We start from the raw sequence: 26,225 nt of genomic DNA, 5'->3' as shown, positions 1-26,225 counted from the left end.
TACACATTTTCAAATGATAGAGCTGATGATTAAGACCCCGGATTTTTATGTAATATCAAAGTACAAAATATGTAGCAAAACTTGATAAAATATGTACCTAAATATGTATTATCAAAAGGATACGTAGCTAAATATGTTGTATCAAAGAATATGTAATGTTAATAACAATCGAGATTCAAGCAATTTCAAGAATTCTGCTAGATATTTATTTTATTTGAACATATTTGACATGATTTTAGGGACATAAGTTGTTCAAATTAAAACTTGTATCAAATGTATAAACTCAAAAAAGCACAGCAAAGCGTACATATTTAAGAAACCAATTTTGTCAACTATTAATTACTTTTCACATTGCAAATTATTGTAGAATATGAAAATATGTAAGACAACTCTTTGTAACTTTCAAAACAAATTGTAAAACAAGAGAGTCTACAGAAAATACTTTTGTACTCTTTGTACAAGGGAACATATTGTGTAGCTCACTATGTACAGAAAAGTAGCTTTCTTGTCCACTGACGTCAAGGTGCTTTGCTAAACCTAAAAGTGAAATGAAAATATGTAACCAGAATAACTCCAGCATATTTTGATAAATAACAGTTTCCATATTTTTTTGGTCGTCAGCCTGTCTTTCAACTTTGCAGTCAATTTTAGGTGACCATAAGCACTATGCATATCATTGATTAGAAAATATGACATCACATGAGCTACAAATTTTCTTCATCATGTTTCAGAGATCGAAAACATAGGAAAACATTACCAAAACATGTTGTTTTATGTAAAGTAGATTAGGAAATATGTAAAATCCTGGCAAATATGTGACATAAAACTTATGCAAAATCGTGTCAGTTATATAATTCATTGACATTTTTCTGTTCAAAGTATGTATCTAGAAAGGAATACAATATGTAATTACATACAAATTCGGGCTCTACTGATGGCAAAGTAGCATCGCAATTATTGTTTGTAGGTACCATACCTGGTCTACGTTCAGGTTCTCTCCTTTGCTCCTGTCTCTGTCCTCCTGGTGGTGGACCAGGTGTTCGTGAAGGACCAGCTTCTTCACTTCCCCTTCCACGCCCTTGACCTTCTGAAGGGGCTTTAGGAGGTGGAGCATCTGCTCCTTGTTTCTGTTCACCACCTTCCTTTTGAGGCTTCTTTTTCCCTGCAAGATAGAAAGGTTAGTGGACTGCGGAAAACAGATAAAAAGATAGGTTTGGGAGGGAATCGGTGATCAGCATTTATAATATGAGCTGGAACAAACAGTATTGAACTTGCCGAGGAGTCACTGAGCGGGCATGTGCACAATATAACCAGGGTTTCCATTGTTTGGCAGTACATGTAGTTATTTTTAGATGCAGTTAGCAGTGTAGTATTGAATCAGTAGTGTCCACAACTTAGTAAAAAGCATTTATTGATGAGTATTATTTACATTCACACAGACTTGTGCAAATGGTTCAAGTTTAAAATAGCTTGTACCAAGAGCATAATTACCTCAAATGCATAACATTCACATCTTCAAAACAATTATTACCATCATGTTTGCAAATGTAAAATTGTCAAAAGTGCATATTGTTGTTCTGCTTAAGTGTCATCAATGCATTTGTATACAACACATCTAACTATTGTGAAGCTGACAGCATTCACCCAGGTTATTGTTAAGAAACAATCACCCAGGTTATTGTTAAGAAACAATTTCAGGAAGGAAGTGTTTGAAAATGTGAATCGGCAGGTAACAGATAAGTAAGAGGATACCTTTAACAAGAAGGTGACAGAGAAAGTGGCGGAGAATATAAAAGGAACAGAGGGAAGCAGAAAAATTAAGGAAAACATATGAAACCCATGGCAACTAAACAAAACAAATTTTCCTTAGGCGTTGGTCATATCTGTAATGAAATTGCACATATTTCTGCCCAGGTGAATAGGTTGGAGATAAAGATGAAGTCTGATCATCCTAGAATCCACTGTGTAGACGAAGGTTCTGAAAGATCTACATTTTCTCCTCATCTGAAAGATCTAAATTTTCTCCTATCTATTCAGGTGAACCTACAAACCAGAAAAGAAAACCCCAAAGTAAAGATGATAAAAGAAGATGAACATATCCAGCTCCTCAGACAACAAACAGAAGAGGGCGAATTTTTACACACTTTGAGAAGCTGATTTGTAAGATGATACAATTTCGCAGAAACAATCAAAATCACACAAATAAGCAATTTGCTTGGAATAAATTAAATATACTTCTTTCTCTTAGGAAAAAACTTCAAATTGGATTTCATTTCAAGCAACAAATGAAGAAGTATTACGAATACCCTGAAAGGTATCCAATGAATGCTGCGAGTCCTCCTGTGAACATATTCTTCCTTGCAGTGCCGAGAATGGTTGAATCGAGGTCTCCTGTTCAGCATGTGGTTTTGCCAGAGTGACATTTTAGACATCATCCAAAGAAAAAAGCTCTTCAAAATCAACAAGTTGTTTCAAATGTATATTACTGATTATGGCAACACCATCGAAAGGAAATAGGAAGTAAGGTGATGAGAATAATGCCCATGTTGACAGGTGTCAGTTCCACTGATGTAATGAAGTTGTTAATTTTTTTTAAACTTGTAATATGAAAACAGCAGACAAAAGTGGTCCCTTGCTAAAGGATGCATTCCAGAATGGTGGTGTTGGATGATTTCTCCAAGCGACTCATTTGGAAAAAGGTGCATTCATTTTCACCGCAAGAAAAAAAAAAAGTATTTACTTGGTATTAAAAGATATTGCCTTGAGAAGAAACATGTTGAGATGAGACATGGGTCAGCATGGGGCACACATTGAATAAAGTGTGGGAGGATGGGTTGAAGCAGCCAACTAGGAAGGGGGAGGCTTATTGTTGCACACATTGATAGGCAATAAAGGTTTGTTGAAGACCTATGTTTACAGTTCTGTGCAAAGATAGGGGAGTGCGATTGTCACCAAAAAATGGTCAGACCAAGATTTCAATTCTGGTTTACTGAAGCAATTTGTTAATTGAAACCAAACAGTGTAATAGAAGCAGACAATACACTACATTGTACATATAACCAATAACAGATCATGCTTTTTTTTGTGTGCGCGCGATATAAACTTGCAGAGCATATGCCTTATAGAAACAGATGTATTGCAAATGAAGCAACCAAGTTGTCCATAAATTTATTTATTTCTAAACCAAAAACAATAACTCGCTACCAAATTCAAGAGACACTGTCATTTACTTTAACTTTTTTTTCCTCAAAAAAAATTGTGTTCATACATTTAAGACAAAACTGTTTAGCAGCAACAGTCTGAAGTACTTAGTAGTTATAACTTCTCTCTCTGGTAATTTACAATGCATTACAGAAAAGAATAAAATTGCGAGCAAAGTGAGCAAGAACATTTTTAGATCCAAATTTTTGCGAACTGAAAACAATATTGACTTAATATGGCACAAAAAAATTTCATGGGACACCATGGCATTTTCTTCTACAATTTTTTTTCATTTAGATCCTTTGGCATCTAGGGTCAACTCCAGCTACAGCTCTGAACTTGACAAGACTATAAGAAATGCAAATATTGCGAGAGAAGCAAGCAAGAAAATTTCACAAAATTCATTTTAATTTGTATAAAATTTGATATCGAGGGGAGCAATTGCACTTCTGTGTTCCCCTGCAGGTGCTCTGAAGAAATAATGCAAGAAAGACGTGGAAACTAATTCCATCTTGAGTATCCTTTTGTCCTGCTACTCTTAGACTCGACTAATCTAGCTTTCATTTACCTCAATGTTTCCACCCCTTGGCCCCTAGAATTGATTTCCATCCAAGATTGGGGTGGGAAAATGCCCATTGCCTCCTGTGGTTGCAGCACTGCACCACCTTAACTTCCCTCGTAGTTGCTTTGAACTTTAATCAGCTTGAAAATACTTAATCGTTTAATAACCATAATGGCAATCATCACCACTACATTTCTAGGTGAAAGTACAATAATGTGGGAGAAACATGGACTTCTGGAAGGAGGGGGGGGCAAGGATTGCCACACCTCCCCTTAGAAATCGAATTTCAACGTAAGTATAATTTGATTTATATTAATGCAATAATTTCAAATTCAAGTGGTGTTTTTTGAGGGGGCAACACTATTATCAGGGTATTACAATTGCCCCCCCCCCCACCCTTGCCCACACCTATGCACCCAAGTACATATACATAAAAATATTTCAAATCAAAAGTATGCATTCTTTCAGATATAGGTATAAAAGAAGTTATATAGAATCAAGTATTACCTTTCTTGCCCATTTCACTGGTCTGTTGAATATATCTGAAAAGAGAGAGAGGAAAAAAATTCAATGACTTATTTGCCTAAGAATATTATACCAAGAAAAACTTTGTTGCATAAAACAGGTGAAACCTAAACACACCCATGGATTTTGGCACTTTTATTTGGGAGGAAGGGGTGCATATTTATGATTCTGAACATGAATTCCTAAAAAAGAAGAAGTCGAAGGCTGGTGGTTGATACTAATGTAACCAGACTTCAGATTAAACAGTAGGAAAAAGTTTTGCCAAACAGAAAATAAGTTGGCAATGATGTGAACACTGTAGCATTCTTGATATGATGCTTGAAGACACACAAACAACTTTGATAAGGCACCAGATTTGTTTCAGTTAAACCAGGAAATGAGCTTGTTTCAAGTTAAACCAGGAAATGGGCTACCTTTAGTCCCTAAGGCCATTCAGCAAAACGAATGCCAAGAGAGATTTGTGTGTGGATCTGGTCAGCATTAAATTGATGGGTGATACCATAAGGTGCCAAGTTGATATAGAATTCTATTTCCTTGCAGTACATCTCCTTGCTACCTCTGGAGGATGAATGATGACTGATTGATTGATTCGATTTATTTTACTTTGCTTCTTGCACAGGTCAGGATTCAAACCGGAGACCCCTGGCAACATAGTGTGCTAAGCTAACCATTCCACAATGGAGGATGAGAAGACAAACATAAAAAACACCCTTGGCAACTTGGTTTGGGTTAGATCCTTCAAAGTCAAATATCTGGGGTTGGAACTAGGGACGGCCAAATATGGATTATTTTGCTATCCGGCTAGTAAAACCAAAGAATCCAGATATTGGATAAAATCCGGATTTCAGAGGAATCTGGATTTTAGATAAAATCAGGATTTCAGAAAAATTCAGATTCACAATGCTGTTGTCTCAACACTAAATATCATTGCTTTTCATTGTTGACTCAAATGGCTGTTTCTATGTAACTACAATCAAATTTTATCTCTGAATGCATGGAGCTGTGAATATATGAAATATTTTACATATTCTAATTTTAAGTAGATATTTGACCGTAGCATATGGATATATATTATCACTGCATCTTTTGACACACACACACACACACACACACACACACACACACACACACACACACACACACACACACACACACACACACACACACACACACACACACACACACACACACACACACACACACACACACACACACACACACACACACACACACACACACACACACACACACACACACACACACACACACACACACACACACACACACACACACACACACACACACACACACACACACACACACACACACACACACACACACACACACACACACACACACACACACACACACACACACACACACACACACACACACACACACACACACACACACACACACACACACACACACACACACACACACACACACACACACACACACACACACACACACACACACACACACACACACACACACACACACACACACACACACACACACACACACACACACACACACACACACACACACACACACACACACACACACACACACACACACACACACACACACACACACACACACACACACACACACACACACACTACTGACAAAAAGTTTAACACCAGCAGGAAAAAGTGCCAAAAATCAGTAGAAATGAATGTACAAGTATTGCATAATTAATCTACAAGAAACAGATGTAAGACTCTGCTTGGCAATGTACAAACAGACGTAGGTACATCCACTATACATACTAATGTCACCTCATATTTTGCTTTCATCGATATGTCCGCCATGGGCCTTAAGAACAGCAGCGCAAACACGTGACATGAGCTTCAATAGTTTGTCCAGATAGGATGGTTGAACGTTACGCCAGGTATCGTTGATGAATTCCCATAGCTGTTGAGTGTTGCTGGGTAACTTGTTCCTGATGTCCCTATCGATTTAGTCCCATAGCAGTTCAATTGGTGAAAGATCAGCAGACAGTGGTGGCCACGTCATGAGAACTAATGTCCCATCTGTTGCCTTGAATTCCAAATACCGCATGCACAATTTGCATGTATGTTTGGGATCATTATCTTGTTGAAAAATAAACCCATTACCAACAAGACCACGACAAGAGGGGATGGCATGGTGCACCAATATATGATGATACCCTTCTTTTACCAATGTTCCCTGAATTTTAAGAAGATCCCCCATCTGGTTTCCGACAAAACATCCCCACACCATTACACTTCTACCCCCATGTTTCACTGCGGGAACAAGCCACTCTTCTTTCATTCTCTCACCGACCTTTTGATGCACAAAGGTTCGCCTGTTGCTGTCAAATAATTCATATTTGGATTCATTGGTCCAGAGTACCCATTTCCAGTTATCCACAGTCCAACCTTTGTGCGTTTTAGCCCAGGCCAATCGTTTCGTCTTGTTCACACGTCGTAACAATGGCTTTCTAGCAGCTACTCTGCCATGCAGCTCTTCTTCACGCAACCTATTCTTCACCGTTGACACAGACGTCACTCTGCTGTTATTCAGGGAAGCAGCGACGACTGGTGCTGTTAGGCGCCTGTTCCGTTTGCTAGTTACTGTAATATATCTATCGTCAGCTGCAGACGTTACACGAGCTCTTCCACTACATGCACGGTCAACAGGACTGTTGGTTTTACGGTATCTGTCCAATGCACAACGAACACCAGTCTTGGAAATATTCAGTTTTCTTGCTATTTCGCGTTCCAAATAACCTTCATTTTTCAGTGCACATATCACAGCACGCTTTTCAACTGAAATCACCTGTTCCACACAATGACGGGCCATTTCACACAGCTCCACTTACCTTGCACACCTCACACACAATAATGTGCTCACAATGTCGCCTGCATGAACAGCAACTGACCCTGAGCCACTGATAAGGATGTGCATGAGCTGGCTACCGTACTGACCGGTTTCACGTACACAGCTGCAATATTGCCAGCTTCAGCAACGTTTTTGTCACTTTCCATTTTGCCAAACACATGCTACACATTCGGAAAAAAATTGGTTTCACATCTTGCGAGGTTCAAAGTAGACTACATTGCATTTTCCATGTGTATCATTGTCACGTCTTTCTTGGACAGGAACTGTTGGTACCATAAAAGACTCCATACTGATTTTTTTGGCTGTTTTTCATGGAGGTCAAACTTTTTGTCGGTAGTATGTGTGTATCTATATATATATATATAGATATAATGAAAGAAGGTAAAAGGAAACACTCACCGGACAGAAGAAAAATTCAAAATTTTCGCTAACTTCATAGCATCATCGGTGTGAGGAGGAAGAGACGGAACCGGAAGTTGGGGCCCTGCAGAGTTGCTGGGTCCCCATCGAAGAAGAAGCGATGTGTAGAACGAAAAAAACACTGTTTCGTCACCAGGCTCGTCGTAAACTGTGAGTGTGTAGGATGAGTTGCGAGGGATGGCGGGAGGGATGGGATGGCTTGGGAGGGATGGTGGGTGAGGGATGGGCATTACTGGGTGGCCTTGTTCAAGCCAGGTGGAGTGGTTGCACTCATGGCCGATATATAGGCCCTCTCCCATCTTTTGCGAACAGAGGTGTTGGCTGTTCGGGGTAGGAGATGGATGATCGCTACCCGGAAGCAGTCGTTGAAACTGATGTTGTGGTGGTTGGTGTGGACGGCAACAGTGAAGTCCAGGTTGTGGGTGGAGGAGCGGTGGTTATTGATGCGGAGGTTGAGGGCTGTTGATGTTTCCCCCAGGTAAAAATCACCACAGATGTTGCAGGTGAGGATGTAGATAAGGTTTGAGGCATGCCAGGTCCCTTTGGGATGGAGGGTAAATTTGCCAGTGGCCGTGTGCACCTGGAGGGTGTGAGAGGTAATGAGGATGGGGCAGATCTTGAACCTGGGGTGGTTGCATTTATGGGCAGGGGGGTGTTGGATGTGTGGTGAAGGAGTGTTGTGGACCAGGATGATATCCCTCCAAGCAAATATTGCGAGCTGCCTCACACACCACTACCACCAAGAAACCTGCTGCCACCAACCCACCTGCACTCATCACCCAGTATCATCCCCACCTCAACAAAATCAGGCACACACAACCAACCAACCAACCAAAAACATATCTCCCGACAAACCCAGAGTGGTTTTCAAACGTCCCCCCAACCTCCAAAACATCCTGGTCCACAACACTCCTTCACCACACATCCAACACCCCCCTACCCATAAATGCAACCGCCCCAGGTGCAAGACCTGCCCCATCCTCATTACCTCTCACACCCTCCAGGTGCACACGGCCACTGGCAAATTTACCCTCCATCCCAAAGGGACCTGCCATGCCTCACACCTTATCTACATCCTCACCTGCAACATCTGTGGTGATTTTTACCTGGGGGAAACATCAACAGCCCTCAACCTCCGCATCAATAACCACCACTCCTCCACCCACAACCTGGACTTCACTGTTGCCGTCCACACCAACCACCACAACATCAGTTTCAACGACTGCTTCCGGGTAGCGATCATCCATCTCCTACCCCGAACAGCCAACACCTCTGTTCGCAAAAGATGGGAGAGGGCCTATATATCGGCCATGGTGCAACCACTCCACCTGGCCTGAACAAGGCCACCCAGTAATGTCCATCCCTCCCGCCCTCCCTCGCAACTCATCCTACACACTCACAGTTTACGACGAGCCTGGTGATGAAACAGTGTTCTTTTCGTTCTACGCATTGCTTCTTCTTCGATGGGGACCCGGCAACTCTGCAGGGCCCCAACTTCCGGTTCCATCTCTTTCTCCTCACACCGATGATGCTGCGAAGTTAGCGAAAATTTTGAATTTTTCTTCTGTCCGGTGAGTGTTTCCTTTTACCTTCTTTGATTTTTACTTAGCCCTTTTGGCCCTCCTTGCTTTTATCCATATATATATATATATATGAATAGGATCAGAAAAGGTGCCAGAAGGGCAGATAAATACAAGTGATGAAGGAGACAGTAAACACTTACCACACAAAGAGAAATAATTCTATATTTCGCGATCTGAGTCGCATTTTCAAGGTAGAAGAAAGAAAGATCGGCGTCGCATGGAGTAGAGGCACAGAATACTGACTGTAGCGTCTCTACGATCAGTGTTGCCAGAAACAGTTGATAGATAATGAAAAGCCATCCCATTTTCCCTTGCTCTCAGAGGCCAGCGCCTCAACTCATCCCCCTCATCTTGCCAAAACTACAACCTACGCCTTCACCAAGTCCTAATCAACCGTGGCTACCGCTCCACCCTCATCAACAAAGAAATCAGTAGAGCCACCTCCAACAACCACACCAAACAACCCTAAACCAACCCTCCAACTCTGATCACCCAATACCACCCCCACATTACAAAAATCAGACATACCCTCCACTCCCTCCTCCCCCATCCTGCACAGTGATCCTGACACCAGGGACATCTTTCGGGATAAACCAAGGGTCATCTTCCTCCAACCTCCAAAACATCTTGATCCGAAACACTCCCACCCCTTCCACACCACTCCCCCCAGCTCACAGGTGCAACGCAAGACCTGCCCCATACTTATCACCTCCCCCACCCTCCTGATCCCAACAGCGGCAGGTGAGTTCACCCTTCACCCTAAGGGCACCTGCCACTCATCCAACCTAATTTACACCCTCATCTGCCAAATCTGCGGCAACTTCTATTTAGGCGGAACCTCCACCCCCTTGAAGCTAAGGATCAATAATCACCGTTCCTCCACCTAAAACTCAGATTTCACAGTTGCCATCCACACCAACAGCCATAACACCACCTTCAGTAACTGCTTCCATGTTGCCATCATCCATCTTTTACCCCCCACCCCGCTCTGACACATCTTTCCGCAGGCAATGGGAAAAAGCCTATATAGCAGGCATACACGCCACTATACCACCTGGACTCAACCTAGCCAACCAGTAACCCTTTCCTCTCCTCTCCGAAAACTACCCACCCACCTTACAGTAAACACTGGTTAAAGTACTTTGTAGAGACGCTACGGTCAGTATTCTGTGCCTCTATTCCATGTGACGCCGATCTTTCTTTCTTCTACCTTGAAAATGCAACTCAGATCGTGAAATATAGAATTATTTCTCTTCGTGTGGTAAGTGTTTACTGTCTCCTTCATCACTTGTGTGTGTCTATATAGATTAGCAATATTCTTCAAATACGTGCAATGCAAACATGTAGTTATAATGTATGTCACAATGTAGGCTCACAGGTGTGCTCTATCTCAGCTGTACTTCATGCTTACAAATTGTTCTTGTTACAGTTTCTATCTTAAAAGAAGTATTCGAATTACAATTTGCAGGAGAGGGGCGGGGGTGTAAGCAAATCTACTTTTTTTTTTGAGCAGTAAATGCACATTATTATTGTTGTTACTGTTTATGTTGTACGTTTCAGGTTGTGCTAGATGAGTGAACTCAACCGCAAGGCCCTGGTATTAATTATACCAGCTTCCAAGAGTCATTATACGTAGTTTTATCACCAATTTTCATTGACAAATATTTTCATACTTGTCAACAAGACTAGACATAATCAAACTATTACTTGTTCTGATTAAGCCATAGTTAATTTATTTATGTTTAACATCAAGAATACTTATAATTACAGTATAATTTATCTGTATCTTTTGGTGTACCCCAAGGCAGTGTCCTTGGACCTCTTCTCTTCATCCTGTACCTTGATGACCTTCCAGAATATCTCTCCGACTCATGCAAAAACCTTTTCTTGTTCGCTGACGATTGCAAAATGTATAGTAAAATCTTGAATTTCAGTGGCATTGCACTTCCGCAAAAGAATTTGGATTCTCTAATAATGAAGTGGTGTGAATTATGGAACTTAAAACTTAAACCTCAAAAACGTACCACAACGACTTTCTCCTTAAAGAAAAACACATTAAATACAAACTACTCCATAAAAAGTAACTGTGTTTAGAGAGTTGCCGTACGGAAGGACCTACGCATCATATTTGATGAGAAACTCCCCTTCTCTGAGCACATCTCCGCAGTCACTAAGGTTTCTCTGCGTATGCCTGATCTAGTCTATCATTTTACCAAAATATTCTGTCTGCTCTCAGCACATTTTACAAATCTTTTGTTTCACCAAAAATTAATACTGCTCTCCGATCTGGTCTATGGCATGCCCGTCAAACTTAGATAAGACTGAATTTCGTTCTAAATTTCTTCCTGGCCATTGCTCGACAACAGATTCCATCAACAAAACACTTTTAAGTCTATTCTTCTGCAAAAGTTAAATATCCAAACTCCTTACGAGAGACATAGACTGGCAGACCATATATTCCTGCATAAAATAGTGAATGGCAACATCAGAACTGACCGCCTTCTCCAGGAAATTCACTTTCGAGTGCCGGCCCACTCAACTATAAGCACTCAACTTTTCGCTTCTCAGAAGCCAAGATTGCGCCTCATCCAGCATTCTATGTTCCATAGACTGCCCAGCCAATATAGTACTCTAACAAGTCATAGACATTTTTGAAAATCTGGCACATTTTAGAAGAATGTTAACTAAAAGTATAAGTTTGTACATGTAATTTTATATTATGTTATTATCTTATTTTCTTTTTCATTATTTTCTGTTAATATGTTCCAAAGTAAATTGGCGAACGCTGTATTTGGAATCTTCTGTTAAATAAATAAATAAAATTAAGGTATTTACGAGCAAAATTTTGGACATCGACTTTAAAGAAAAGAGTTTGCTATGTTGCAGTCTCACCAAGGTTCAGAACCAGTGTGATAGATTTTACAATTACGCCAAACACAGGGTGCCACGTGTCAACGAAGATCAAATTATACTAGGTTTGCATCTTGTAATCTGACCTTCGTGGCAAAGTGGGTGTCCCTTTGAATTTCATCATATCATCATCACTCATCATTATCGCGATAAGGCCAAAATTGCAGAAAGTGAAGTAAAATAAGACAAATCAACAGATCGATATATGTTTAACTTCCTAATATAGAGAGTAAGGAACACAAGGATGTTACTCTTCCAAACAATCTTTGTAACATGGAATGGCCTTAAGGGGAACAATGGATGCAAATAATTATTTACTAATATAGAGTACGGGCCACCGATAAATTATTAATTTAGTAATACAGAATAAGAACCACAAGGAAGCTACTCTTCCAAACAATCTTTGCTATATGGAATAGCATTAAGGGGAACAATGGATGCAAATAATTAACTACTAATATAGATTAAGGGCCACTGATAAATGTTTAACTTACTAAAACTTAAGTTACTAATATGGAATAAGGAACACAAAGATACTACTCTTCACGGTTGTTAAAGGCCCAGGAACTCATAAATTCCAATGGGTTCTATTGGGTTCCATTGGAGGATCGGAACCTTCTTTCTCGCACAATTTAAATTCGGTCCAAGTTGCATATTGTTTTATTGAAAAAGGGTTCCTGGACCACATTTAAAATGAGCCTGAAAAAAGATTCCTGGAACGTATTTAAATTGAGCTGGAAAAAAGGTCCCTGGACTGTATTTGAATTCAGCTGGAAAAAAGGTCCCTGGACTGTATTTGAATTCAGCTGGAAAAAAGGTCCCTGGACTGTATTTGAATTCAGCTGGAAAAAAGGTCCCTGGACTGTATTTGAATTCAGCTGGAAAAAAGGTCCCTGGACTGTATTTGAATTCAGCTGGAAAAAAGGTCCCTGGACTGTATTTGAATTCAGCTGGAAAAAAGGTCCCTGGACTGTATTTGAATTCAGCTGGAAAAAAGGTCCCTGGACTGTATTTGAATTCAGCCAGAAAAAAGGTCCCTGGACCAAGTTGAAATACTTTACAGCTAAAAAGGTTCTTTACGGTCCAGAACTCATTTACGCTTGCAGGGAATCCCGGAAGAACAAAAAGGAGTGTATAGGATAGAATGCGAATGCAGCAAAGAATACATAGGACAGACCGGAAGAAGCATGTGCATAAGATGGGGCGAGCATGACAAGGATATCGGGGAGGGAGTACCCAAAACTGGTCTCTCTGTACATATAATTGAAAGTGGGCATAAGATTGTAAAAGGAGAAGTTATTAGGAAACATAATAATAAATTAAATAGAAATGTTTATGAAGTCGCGTATATTTGCACAGGAAATAGGAATAAACTCAACAGAGACGACGGTAATTTAGAGGACGGATGGATCAGTTTTCTTAAAAAATGGGATAAGGCAGTGGAAATTGACACAACAATAGGTTTCCATGTTACTTCTGAGGTCATCAAAGCCTCAGAAGAAGAACAAGAATTCACTTTGGATTGGTGACATAAGAGATAAAGGAGGGACAGTTTATAGGAGGAGAGGTAGCTTTTTCCTTCCGGTTGAAGTGGGGGCTGTTCACCAGGGTAGGCCTCTTCATAACCAGCCTGGGCTCGTAACGGCCACTTGGGATCCTTTTTAGTTATTTTAATATAATAAAAATATATAATATATATATAATAACCTTAACCCTTAACCAAATCCTCTATCGACACTTCTTCTACGCGGCACTGTTCTGTGCCTAGAAACATCACGAACCTGATGAAGGAGGCAGTCTGACCTCAGAAACGTTGTCCTAATAAGACTTCATATTCACTCACGTAAGTGGTTAATCAATACTATTAAACGTATTTATCTCCTAATATACACTAAGGAACACAAGGATGCTACTCTTCCAAACAATCTTTCCTATGTGCAATCGCCTTAAGAGAACGAATAGACACAAATAATTACAAGGCTCATTCAATATACAACCGGAAATATGTTGTAACAAATATTTATTACAAGCACCAAAAAAACTACAGTACTATGTTTGAACATAGTCCCCCCCCAGTTCAATTAACCTATGCCAGTGCTTGATAAGGGCACTGATTCCACAGGGAAAAAATATTTTGGATGCTTGCGTAATCACTCATGCACCACTGACTGGACTTCGTTGTCATTCTGGAACCTCGATCCACTTAGTGCATCTTTCAGTGGGCCAAAGGTGTGGAAATCGGAAGGTGTGAGATCGGGCAAATATGGAGGGTGGGGTAAGCACTCAAACGTTAGGTTCTTGATGTTAGCTTTGATGACAATGTGACATTATTAGTGTGTGGTCTCACATTGTCATGGAGAAAAGGCACACCAGTGGACAGCAGACCACGTCGTCTCTGCAGCATGGCTGGTTTCAGTTTTTCGTGCAAATGGTCGGAGTAGGTGGTACTGTTTACATTATGACCTCTGGGCATGTAATGTTCAAGATTTGGCCCCCTGTGGTCCCAAAACAAAGTTAACAAGACATTTCTGGCACTCCGTTGACCACGCACCTTCTTCGGTCTGGGAGACGAAGAATGTCGCCATTCCATTGTTGTCCTCTTACGTTCTGGTTTATAAAAATGAACCCAACTTTCATCTCGAATGACATTACAATGAAGAAATGCCTCACCGTCAGCTTCATAATGGCACAAAACCTCCATGCACACATCAACAGGTCTCTCCTTCATTTTCGGTGTCAAACGTTTCGGCACCCACTTTCCTGAACCTCAGTATGTCATGACTGATATGGTGGGCTGATCCTACACTTATTCCCATCTGGGAAGCAATTTCACTGACAGTAATACGTATCAAGTCCTCCACTTGAGCAATGTTAGTTTCCGTGACTGCAGTGACAGAGCAACCTGGACTCAGAGAATCTTCAACACTGGTTATGCCCTGCTTGAACTTCTCAGTCCACTTGTACACTTGTTATCGGCTCATACAGTTGTCACCTTACTGAACTGTCATGGGGCGATGAATTTCTATCGGTTTCATGCTTTCCTATGTGCAATGCCCTTAAGGGGACCAATGAACACAAATAATTATTTACTTATATAGAGTAAGGGCCAAAAATAAATGTTTAACTTCTTAATATAGCGTAAGGGCCACCAATAAATGTTTAACTTCCTAATATAGACTAAGTGGCGGCACCACGATTAATCATCTAGAGGTGCTGAGGGGGTGCGGAATAAAATTTAGGGGGTGCAATGTTGAAAATAAAGATAATATGAAATATGCATGCATGTTTTAGCATAGGTGCAACCACGAATTTTTGTATGGGAGAGGCAAGTACCAGGATGCCAATAAAAATAATAGTATTAATTATTATTAGTAGTAGTAGCATCAAAGACGTTATTATCCTAGTAAAACAATCAAAAGGGGGAGAAGTCTGTGTTAAATCATTTGTGTTGGACAAACGATTTGAAATATTTTTTCAACACGTTCAATTTCACATTAGCTAATAATTGAAAACAAGCACACAAAATATATAACATATTATTGAAATAGATTACACAATCAATTCATCTTCCTCATAACAAACAGCAAAAATGATATAAATCTCTCAATAAATCAAACAATTGTTCATGCATTTAAGACCAAACTGATTACCAGTAACAGTCTGAAGTACATAGTTGGTCTTACTTCTCTCTCTCTCGTAATTTACAATGCATTAAAGAAAAGAATGATATTGCTCGCTTCGCTCGCAAGAAAATTTTCAGATCCAAATTATTGCAAACTGAAAACAAAATTAATTTAATAGGGGCCCGCATTCTCTCTTTTGTAAGGTTTTAATTTAGATTGTTTGCCACCCCCTAGCTACGGCTCTGAACTTTTACAAATTTACAAAATGTATTTTTATTTGCGTAAAATTTCAAATCGAAGATGGCAATGCCCTTCCCTTTCGACCGAGAAACTCAATGAAGTAATTCCAATAGTTACACCACAAATTGTATTTATATTATATTTATGTATAATAGCATATGGCTTAAAGTCTTAATATTTATGAAATGAGAAAGTGAGTATTTTGTGCATGGACGAATTACTGTAAACAGCTCCCTTTTTTCCAGTAAGGAATGATATTACGTGAAGGGGTGCCCAAATAAAAGTGAGACTCTTCTTGTTTTTTTATCTGTAATGATTTATTGGTTGGAATATATGAACATACAGGAAGTAAAAGTGATCCATGGGTGTCATATCCTCTACACATAGTCACATTGTCTGTTCAAGCAAGTGTCCCAGTACGTCAGAAGGGTATGGATACCCTGAGCGAGGAACGTCCATGATTGACTGCGGAACCAATCTTCAACGGCATCACAGACCTCAGCATCGTTGGCGAACCGGCGGCCCTTCAGATGTTTTTTTAGTAGACCGAAGATGTGGTAGTCCCAGGGCGAAAAATCGGGACTGTAGGGAGGATCATCGAGAACTTCCCAGCAGATCACAGCACACATGTGCAAGATGAGGGTGTGTATTGTTGTGCAACAGAAGACCCCCACTGAACAACATTCCAGGTCCCTTACTCTTGAGGGCTGATTTAATTTTGTTTAGGGTAGTGCAGTATGTGGTTGAGTTGAGAGTCCCACATGCGTCAAGCCAATCCAAAAGCAATGGGCACTTCTCGTCGATTGCTGCCGCAGTCAACCACAGACGTTCTTCGCTCAGGGCATCCTTACCCTTGTGACATGCTGGAACACTTGCTTCAATAGACAAGGTGATTATGTGTTGAGGATATGTATCCCATGGATCTTTTACTTCCTATATATTCATATATTCCAACCAATAAATCATTACAGAAAAAACCAAGAGTCTCACTTTCATTTGCGCAAACCCATATAATTTGTCAGACGAAGTCGAATTACGTAAACAAAATCTCTTATCGGTTATCTCAAAGTGGTAATTTACATTTTAGACATTTCATGTCACTATTCTGGTTTTTGAGACAATAAAGAGCTAACAAACACATGGTACTGATGAGGAAAGTCCTAAACATTCATACTGTACTTGAAATTTGAACTCAATACTTTCTTCCAAGTGCTAAGCTTATTGTTTTCAAAGAGTGGGTTCTTAAAATTCCCTGTCTGTGTTTGTGTGTGTGTCCATGCTTGTGTGCATAAGTGAAGTTCCCCGTGCATATAGCCCCATGCCATGAAAGCATATTTAGAGGATCTGAGGTAGGGCCCCCCCCCCCCTATTCATGATTTCGAGCCATTTCGGAGGTGATGTGATCTGATCAACACCATGCTCCGGCCACCTTTACCCCCCAGGTATCCATTGATTTGAAACTGGGTTAGTCCCAGAGCTGTTTTATGCAGGGACAAGGCTGAAACAATTCACACCTTAGATCACCCACTCCAGCAACCACACCTGGTCCCTCGCGTGGCAGTCACACGTCCTACCAACTATGCTATGGCGGCTCTTGCATACAAATTTGGCCCAGTTTTGATTCATTATACATTTACCAATCGTACGCAACAAAGGATACATGAGAGGTAATATGTTGATCTAATTTTTTTTGCTTTGCTTAGTGAGACAATGCTTTGTGCCCAGTGTGACTTAGAAAGTCATTCTAAGGAGGGGAAATGTCCTAAAAAAATGGGCCAAAGATATGCATTCCTTGCATGAAAAGAAAAAAAATAATGTAATGGCAAGGACTACCCCACTCATAAGTTACAATTACAAAGGCTAATAGAAAAGACAGATTTTGGATTGTAAACAGACTGAATTTTGAAACTAAGAAAAACAAAAATAGGAAAAAACTCCTAGTAGTCTTCACCGCGACACAGCTAGAGTGGCAGCTTGCATAGAAAGGGGAAAAAAAAGGAAATGAAGCTACTACTAACCAAAACTGAACAGAATAAAATGGACAATGATCAAAATATAAAACTACCAGAAACGTTTTTCGAACATATAGAATCTTCTATCTACACCACACAGGGAAAATGAGAGAACTATAAATTTCATATTAAAGAATAAAATACATCTGTATAGGCTATTTTGCACCCGTCACATTATACGGGGTCCAGCCCCTTATCGTTACACATAACAACTCTAACGTTGCATATCTAAAATCATAAAATATTAAAATCTTCTGACTTTCATTAAAAGCTGAGGCTGTAAAGGAGCACTCAGCACAAATAAGGACAAAAAACACAGGACAACACAAACAAAATTATACTGGCCATTGGGCCAGTCGCCTCGTTAGTCTGCAGTCCAGGGTGTACTACGTGGAAGTGAGGTTGACTATTGGGTGCACTATGTGGAAGGAGCACCCCTTACACCCCTAATTGTTGCCTAAGAAATATATATGCTATTCATATACACCCCTAATTGTTGCCTAAGAAATATATACGCTATTCATATAGTAAGATATCTTTTTTTGCATGGATTAGTTTCATTTCAATGATTTTTTATCATTGCACACCAAGAGGTCAATAATGATCCTTCATTCAGAAGAATATCTAGGTAACAGTATGGTATAGTGAAAACACATTTCACTCGTTTATTTCCTAATTATTTACATTTGTAGTTACCTGGTATGCATAGCAGAACATTTTTTAACATGGGATTTTGCTTTTTTCACTGAATAAAGCGTAATTTTTCACATTGCAAGTATTTATTGTTCATTGCTAATTCGCTTTCGTTACACACAACATGGCGGGCAAATCTTGATTCACGTTGTCTATCCTCAGCTGATATGCAGTGTTTCCAACCTTATTAACCGAAAAATGCCACACAAACTATTCACAGAAGGTTTTTAAGCGAAAATTGATCCACAAACCATTCATGGAAGGTTAGGTTAAGTTCAGTTAGGTTAGGCAAACATAGAAAATTAAATTGGAAAAAAAAATGCTCAAACATCATCCGTAAAACTACCACGTGGTTGCAACAATAACAGGGGATTACATAATCGAACACATGGAACATTTGATTCACGTAGTCGACGGTAATGGTGGCAAGAACTATCGTGTACCGGAGATACATTAATGTTGAAAAAAACATGATTTACCGGACGAATAAGTTGAACGAAGGGAGAAAACACATCCACGAGCTCCCAAAAGTCTACAGAAACTTATTTCCGTAAGTACTTTCTCCTGTAAATTTGAAGAAATGTGTTTTCACTATACCATACTGTTACCGAATATCTGTATACGTACAAACGGTAACACTTTACTATACCAGAGACGGATTTCTTCAAATTTACAGGAGAAAGTACTTACGCAAATCATTTTCTGTAGCATTGTTGATGTTCGGGAATGTAGTTTTGATCCATTTTAATGCGAATGCATGTGGTTTTGTACGAAAATCTATTTCCGACGCGCTATTGCTGCTGCCGCCACTTGCTTTCTGCACGAGAGCACAATACACTCCGTATTGTCCGTATTTGCTAAATTGAATGAAAGGAGTGCTAATGGAACCTAACCTAACAGGCCTAACCTAACCTAATAGGCATACCTCGTCCCCATGATGGTTTGTGGGAAATAAGGAACAACAGTAAGTACTCGTTAATGTAAGAAATAGACATTATTTTCGTTAGAAATTCATTATTTCACCTAAATAAATGTTCTGCAATGCAGAATAGTACGTTAGCAATGTAAAAAATTGCAAAATAAATCATTGATAGGTGTCTCTGGTATAGTAAAGTAGTACCTCTATTTAAGTAAGGCACAACAACAAATGCTTCTACCCCTCCCTTAGCTACAGCTTTGCACTAAACGAATGGCTGGTTGCAAGGAAAGAATCCTTTATGAGTATACAGAAGTGAAAACCAGACTGAAAACCATTCTCAAGCAAAGAAGGAGTAAGTAATCGCTAAAACTCCGACGTGTGTGTTAACAGACATAAATAGAAATCGAATCATGAAAAACAATCGTGTAGCATGATGAAATCTGAATTCAACAATCAGAACTTGGGCTTGTATAAGTTCACTTCAAGAAAAGGAAGGCTATGCGTAATTGGACATACAGTTTAAAGTGGAATCCGAACCACTGTGTGTTTACACCAAGTATCGAACCCGGGACCCCTCGATTACACAGCAGCGACTTCACATGAGATAAGGAACAAATTTTTGTCCATTCACAGTTTCAACAAGAACAACACATGGTTTACACTTCCATTCGATGAAAAAATAAAGAATAACAGCATATTTCTTCATATCATATTGATAAGAACTCGAAACTACGTATCTACAACAAATGACACTTTCTATTCGAAATAAACATCGTTTTCAACTCGAAAATACGTACCTACAACCAATGACACTTCCTATTCGAAATAAACATCGTTTTCAACTCGAAAATACGTACCTACAACAAATGACACTTCCTATTCGAAATAAACATACTTCTTCGCTCTCTCTTGCAAGTCAGTGTCGTATTGTACCTGCACCACATAAAATAGTTGAGCTGTAAACTGGTTTCAACATGCAACGACACCGATCATACGTCACGCATTAACGTCTGGTACATATTCTGGCTTCAGTCAAAAAAATTCTTCGGGGAGAACATGTACGATAGGGAATTTCCCGAATAGGACGAGGACGAGACAGAAACCAACGCAAGCCCTGCCCTTCTGTGTTCTGACGTCATCATAAATCCATTCGTTCGTTTGATGAGGTCATGTGTCGAAGGGCGGGGCCAGTGGCTAAAACGTGTTTATTTACTTGACCCAATTTGTTATCGTATTTATTAGCAGTGGAGTAAATCGTTGGGTGCTCACACCCAGCCTAAATTCAGAGAAAATTTTATCCCCTCCCAAGACCGGGGGGGGGGGGGGATACAAACATATTGAGAACCAATTTGTTGATCACAATCACAGAGAAGAAAACGGTAAATGTGGATAACTGATTAATTGAGCATACAAAAAGGCGAAATTTGAGCCAAGAATCGAAGCTATGACTTCCGTTTTTAGAGTGCCAAGTAACACGATTATCTCAGTATTAGTCTAGAGTTTCTGAGGACAAAAACAGTAATCAAATTTAATAAACATTAAGAGCTGAATCTTTTCAAGTTGACAGTACCAACAACTCAACTATTCTGCTTCTAATCGCAAAAACATATCACTGTTTACCAAGTTTTAAACAAGGCTACAACAACCTATGCTTCGTCGATTTGATAACTATGACCATACTATGACAGAACGCAGGAAAGCCCTAGAAAGTGGCAGATGCGTGCGGTAAAGAAAGGCGGGGCAAGCGCCGCTTGCGTTGTTTTTTAAAACACTTTTGATATCTTAAGTCCATGTTTTTCAATGCCTTTATATACCTTAGAACAGTGGCGGCCGGCGGCAAGTATGATGGGTAGTGCCAACGTGATCAAGAAATCGAAGAAAAAAAAATGCCCCCGCTCCCTCCTTGAGGTTGCCCCACTGGCCAAGATGTTTATCCTCGTTTGGTAACGTGGAAAACAGTGTGGGTTTAAGTAATAAAACACTAATACGATTCATCTTCTCTCACTAACCTATCTTTAAACACTACAGGACACTTCACTAAAAACACAATTACAAGAGGAAGAAATCTTCTCACCTTCTCCTCCCTCATGCGCACGTATTCCAACTGGATGTTGAAAATATTCTAGACATTTGATGTAAAAAGAAATTGTCGAAATGCCAAAGAAAACTCGCATCACCATAGGATTTTTTACTTTTATATTTTTAAAAAGTCTGGATGGCCCTCTAGGCGCATCTTTCTATTATCAAAATGTTCATTTAACTTTGGAAAAATACTAGGTTCGTTTCTCCAAAAGTTGGCAGAAAAGTAGATAGTACCTTTTTCAAGAATTACTTCCCCAATGGGTCTTACAAATCCGTCGTATTTAGCGACTTATCTCTGAAGATGGCAACTGTGTCAACACTGCGAAAGTTCCCTCGCTGTGCCAAAGCGAAAACGGGCACGGCTGGTGTCTTATGGGCTAATCCCATTGGCTAACACCACCCCCTGCCACCTTCTTCCCGGCTCATGGTGGAAATGTTACTCGCTGAGACTTCTCTTCTCACGTGTTTCAACTTGGTTAGGCCAGCTCTTGCGTGGCGCCGACCGCTGCCTCGCCGAGGGTACGAAACAGCTGGCGATGCAGTGAGAAGGTTGGGGCTGTTCATATCTAGTCTGTGGTTGGGGCGGTCGTCACGTCAGCTTGACCGATAGCAAGATTCGAATCTCCTTGTCTGTAAACTATCAATGTATTAATTTACCAATACTTGGACTATGTATGCATTTCTTCTGAGGGTAGTGCCATGGCACGGCGGCTCTCCCCCTTGAGCCGCCGCTGCCTTAGAATGGAATTTATTTACTATAAGATATTTACATTACAGAATTTTCATTTCCCCTATTTCCTGTTTATTGGCTTGAAACATAAACTGGTTGCACCCTTGACGACGCTGGGCGATGCGGCACGACTGACCGCGTTAGAAGAAGAGGACTGCTCGCCTTTCTCCCCGCTTTTCGAGTGACTTATGCAGTTCACACTGGCCACAAGGTTGCTAACTTCCAGAATGTTCTGTGCGTCCGTAGCACCACCTCACGCGGTACGATTTTCATGTTTGAAACTCTATAGTAATTAACAAATTACATTATGAAGTTAGCCAGTGATCACCAGTCGTGTGCTATTTATAAGAAATAAAATCACAGCCGGTATTTGAACATATCCGTCATGTAGTCAGTTAGTCGGAAATGTGGAGGGTATGTAACACTGCAACTGCAGTTAGGGTGAAACGGAAGAAGCGTGGGTGCTGGGATGCGTGTTGTTTTTGACTGTGATATTGTGCTATGTTTTTCTGTTCTTTGTGTAGTGTTTTTGTACCTGATGTAAAAGTATGATTCTACATTGAAAATTTCCGCCATGGTTGACATACCAGACGAGCCATCGATTTGCAGTATTGCAGGTAAGGACTTCATTATTAGGGGCCTTCTTTCAAAACCATTCAGTTCGAGAACATAAGGTGAAAGGTTGGAGCTTGTGAACCATGAGCGACCGTGTCCTGAATTGTTCATAACCAAACCAACTAAGAAAGATGGGAAAGTTTTCATTAGGTAGGTTAAAACATCTCAGTACAACAATATTATCTGGTTATGTGGCAGCAATGATCTTAATAAATTATTTTGTTGGCCATGCGTTTTATTCAGTACAAATGTAGGACCATGGAACTCAGTGGCGTGCCCAAGGTGGGGTTGATGTGGGTTATAACCCCCCTTTCGCCCAGTATTCCTAAAAAAGAACGTCAAAAGTAGGAAAATATGACAAAATGAGGGCCGACTACCAAGAAAAAGTATACATAACCCCTCCCTTTCGAAAATCGTGAGCACGCCACGGATATACAGGCTACGGTGAGTGACTTGAGCAATTTTTATAATGCAGTGCAAAGATATGAACGTTCGCAGAATCACATCTGCGCTTGCATCCAACTGAAGACAAATCATGATTCATAATTCTAGCCAAGTAAAAAACCGAAACCAGTCCGTTTATTTAAGATCGAAACTTTATGCTAATAGGATGTTTATTATTTTCAGGGTTAACTGGGGCCTCCCCCATGGCGCAGTGGTAGCTTCATTGCCTTGTAATCAAGGGGTCCCGGGTTCGATACCCGGTGGAGTGGTTCGGATCCCACATTAAACTGTAGGTCCAGTTCCGATTAGCCTTACTGCGCATAAAGTGGACTTAAAACACCAAATCAAACCAAACCAATTTTCAGGGTTAAAAAAGAACGTAATTTAATTTACAGTTGCCCTCAAATATCAGGTAAATCATAATTTTATTCATGTTTGGAATTTAAAAGTTATATCGAGAGGCTGTTTTCCTTCTTTAAAAACCGTGCAGCGAAGATTTGATTTTATGGTATGTATACGTCACCATTATGCACATTATTGTAAATGGGGATGTGTGTAGGCCTATATTATATTTGAAATTGTTATAATTAACCGAAACGAAAAATTAACCCATCGCTTGCCTATCATGAAAGGTCACGGCACGCCCCTCAAAGTGGTAAGCGGCGTACGTCAAATGTATCACCCCACCATCCATCGGGAGTGGCTGAAGGAGGCCACGGATAACCTCAGAATGTCGAGCCACGAAATTTTAACCCACGACCTCCCAAATGTGAATCATTGATACATCAACCACTAATTCAGAAAGAACACATGCTGACCACACGTCACCCCATTACCGGTTGAAGAACTCCACACTACGGATGGCAGGGGCGGCGCCAGAAATTTTTCACCTGGTGTGCAGAAGCTGTATATTGATAGATTAGGGTGGGCAGGTATAAATGTAAGGCCAAATATAATATATGTATGTATGTATGTACGTATATATTTATCCCCTCCTCTCTTACACTCCCGATTTCCCTACACTTCTTTTCCCTTTACTTTTCATCTTTTCTTTTTTACTCTTTAATGCCTTCTTATATCTTTCTTTTCAACTTGTTACCTCTTTCTCCCTTTCACTTTCTCTCGTTCCATTCTTCAAATATTTCTCTTTCTTTTCTAATCTTTCTCACATCTTGTTCCACTTCTTTGTCTCCGATGGACACAATTATTTCAAGGAAGTGTTTGTGTCTGCGCAGCCATACGTTCTAATCACATTCTTTCATTCATGTCAATGTAGTGAAATAAATGTGAATCGGTTGCATCAGATTTTGTCCTTCAAGTGCAAAAAATACAAGGCACATACTCAATTTTATATATCCGGCGACAGTGATAGAACGTGTGATGGTAGACCAGGGGCGATTCCTCCATGTAGGACGTGAGCAACTTCCTACAATTCATTTATACTTGCTTCCAGTTCTCTACTTTTTAGGAGTTTAATAATAATGTGCGTTATAAAATTATGAGCGCAATGTACGTATAATTGACTAGGTTAGCTACTGTCAAAAGTCGATTGGTGCCGTTCCTTTCAGCCGCAGCCCAAAGACGATGGACACACAGACTTGACTGCTGCTCGCTGAGGAACATCGGCGATCATCCTAGAGACAGATGGGTGATGAGTGGAAAAGGGGCGAGGGGGAAGGTTGCGATTTTTAAAGATACAACGAGGAAGCACCAAGGGGTCCCCATCAAAATGGTACTAAACGTAGCACAGTTTGATTTTCGTTAGCCCCTAGCATCCTGCTATTGGCATAATGGTCAAATCTAGCATAATCTGCAAACGCGAGTTTCTGGGAGAGGTAAATCGATCCATGCTCTATCTTTTCTTTATCCTCTCGATTTTGTTCCTGAGGAGATTTTACTGCAGTAAATCGATAGAAGGTTGGGGATAAACAAACCATTTTCTCAAAGTTTCAAGTTCTATGCTGAACCCATTTCGTTTGTTGAGCCATTCTACACAATTTTGTGTAGTGAATAGGTCTAATAAGTAACGCAAGTTCAAAAGTATGTGCATAATAAAACTTAAAACTGCAGTTATCCGAAAAAAGTAATTAATAATAAATCCTAGCACAATTTAGAAGCATTTAACATAATTTCAGAGTTTAAGCAGCACTTTTTATTATCCTCAATCCACACGACAGGGAGAGGAGACAAAATCGAAATTCTTGAAAAATCTGAAATGTCGTCAATACTATTTTCGTTGGTTTTTATATGTTCACATTTAAAAATATCATAGTTCAAGAGGGCAAGGGCCCCTTGCCCTACCTTGTGCGTGGGCCTGCAGGTAACATTCTAAATGCAATGGATAGTACGAGCGATTTGTGCGACTGTAATTGAACTCATTTTTCAAACCTTCCTCAGTTTACCATAACTTCTTCCTGCACTCCAAAAAAGCCACTATGGTAGGCAATGGTGAAGAAATAAATTACTTTCTCGTAATTTAAATGCACGTTCCTGATCATTTTATTTTCATCATATGAGTTTTTGACTGAAACTTGGGGGTTAATGATCACTTTTCGTGGCTTACAAGGTCATTGCAACTGAGAAATGTATCTGAATGTATGTTTGCAGTAACGGCGATCGGGTGCCAAAACTAGGGGCAAGGACAGTTAACTTTTTTTTGTAGAAAAGTCTTAGCATTAAGAGGCCATAGTGCAGATGCAAGAAGTGGCAAAATGTGGCGGGGGAAACTTTCCCCCTTGCTCCTCCAAATCGCCGGCACTGAATATTTTGATTAAAATTAATGTCTTATTGGGGAC

General features: G+C 40.1%; 1 protein-coding gene across 2 annotated transcripts in view; it reads right to left on the bottom strand.

Annotated features, from left to right (window-relative positions):
• LOC145978427 (protein argonaute-2-like) overlaps positions 1-20,587 on the bottom strand; it is a 97,777-nt gene extending 77,190 nt beyond the window's left edge. For both annotated transcript variants that reach the window (XM_083111065.1, XM_083111074.1), the window contains exons 1-3: positions 20,417-20,587; positions 4,271-4,305; positions 977-1,162 (exon numbers count right to left, since the gene is read on the bottom strand). In XM_083111065.1, the coding sequence (XP_082967191.1) occupies positions 977-1,162; positions 4,271-4,283 (199 nt within the window). In that variant the 5' untranslated portion in view covers positions 4,284-4,305; positions 20,417-20,587. The remainder of the gene's footprint in view (positions 1-976; positions 1,163-4,270; positions 4,306-20,416) is intronic.
• Positions 20,588-26,225: the final 5,638 nt, after the last annotated feature.

Source organism: Lepisma saccharinum, chromosome 1 (genome assembly GCF_977018435.1).
Source record: "Lepisma saccharinum chromosome 1, izLepSacc3.1, whole genome shotgun sequence".
Taxonomy (NCBI): domain Eukaryota; kingdom Metazoa; phylum Arthropoda; class Insecta; order Zygentoma; family Lepismatidae; genus Lepisma; species Lepisma saccharinum.
This window is presented reverse-complemented; position numbering and strand designations above follow the sequence as displayed.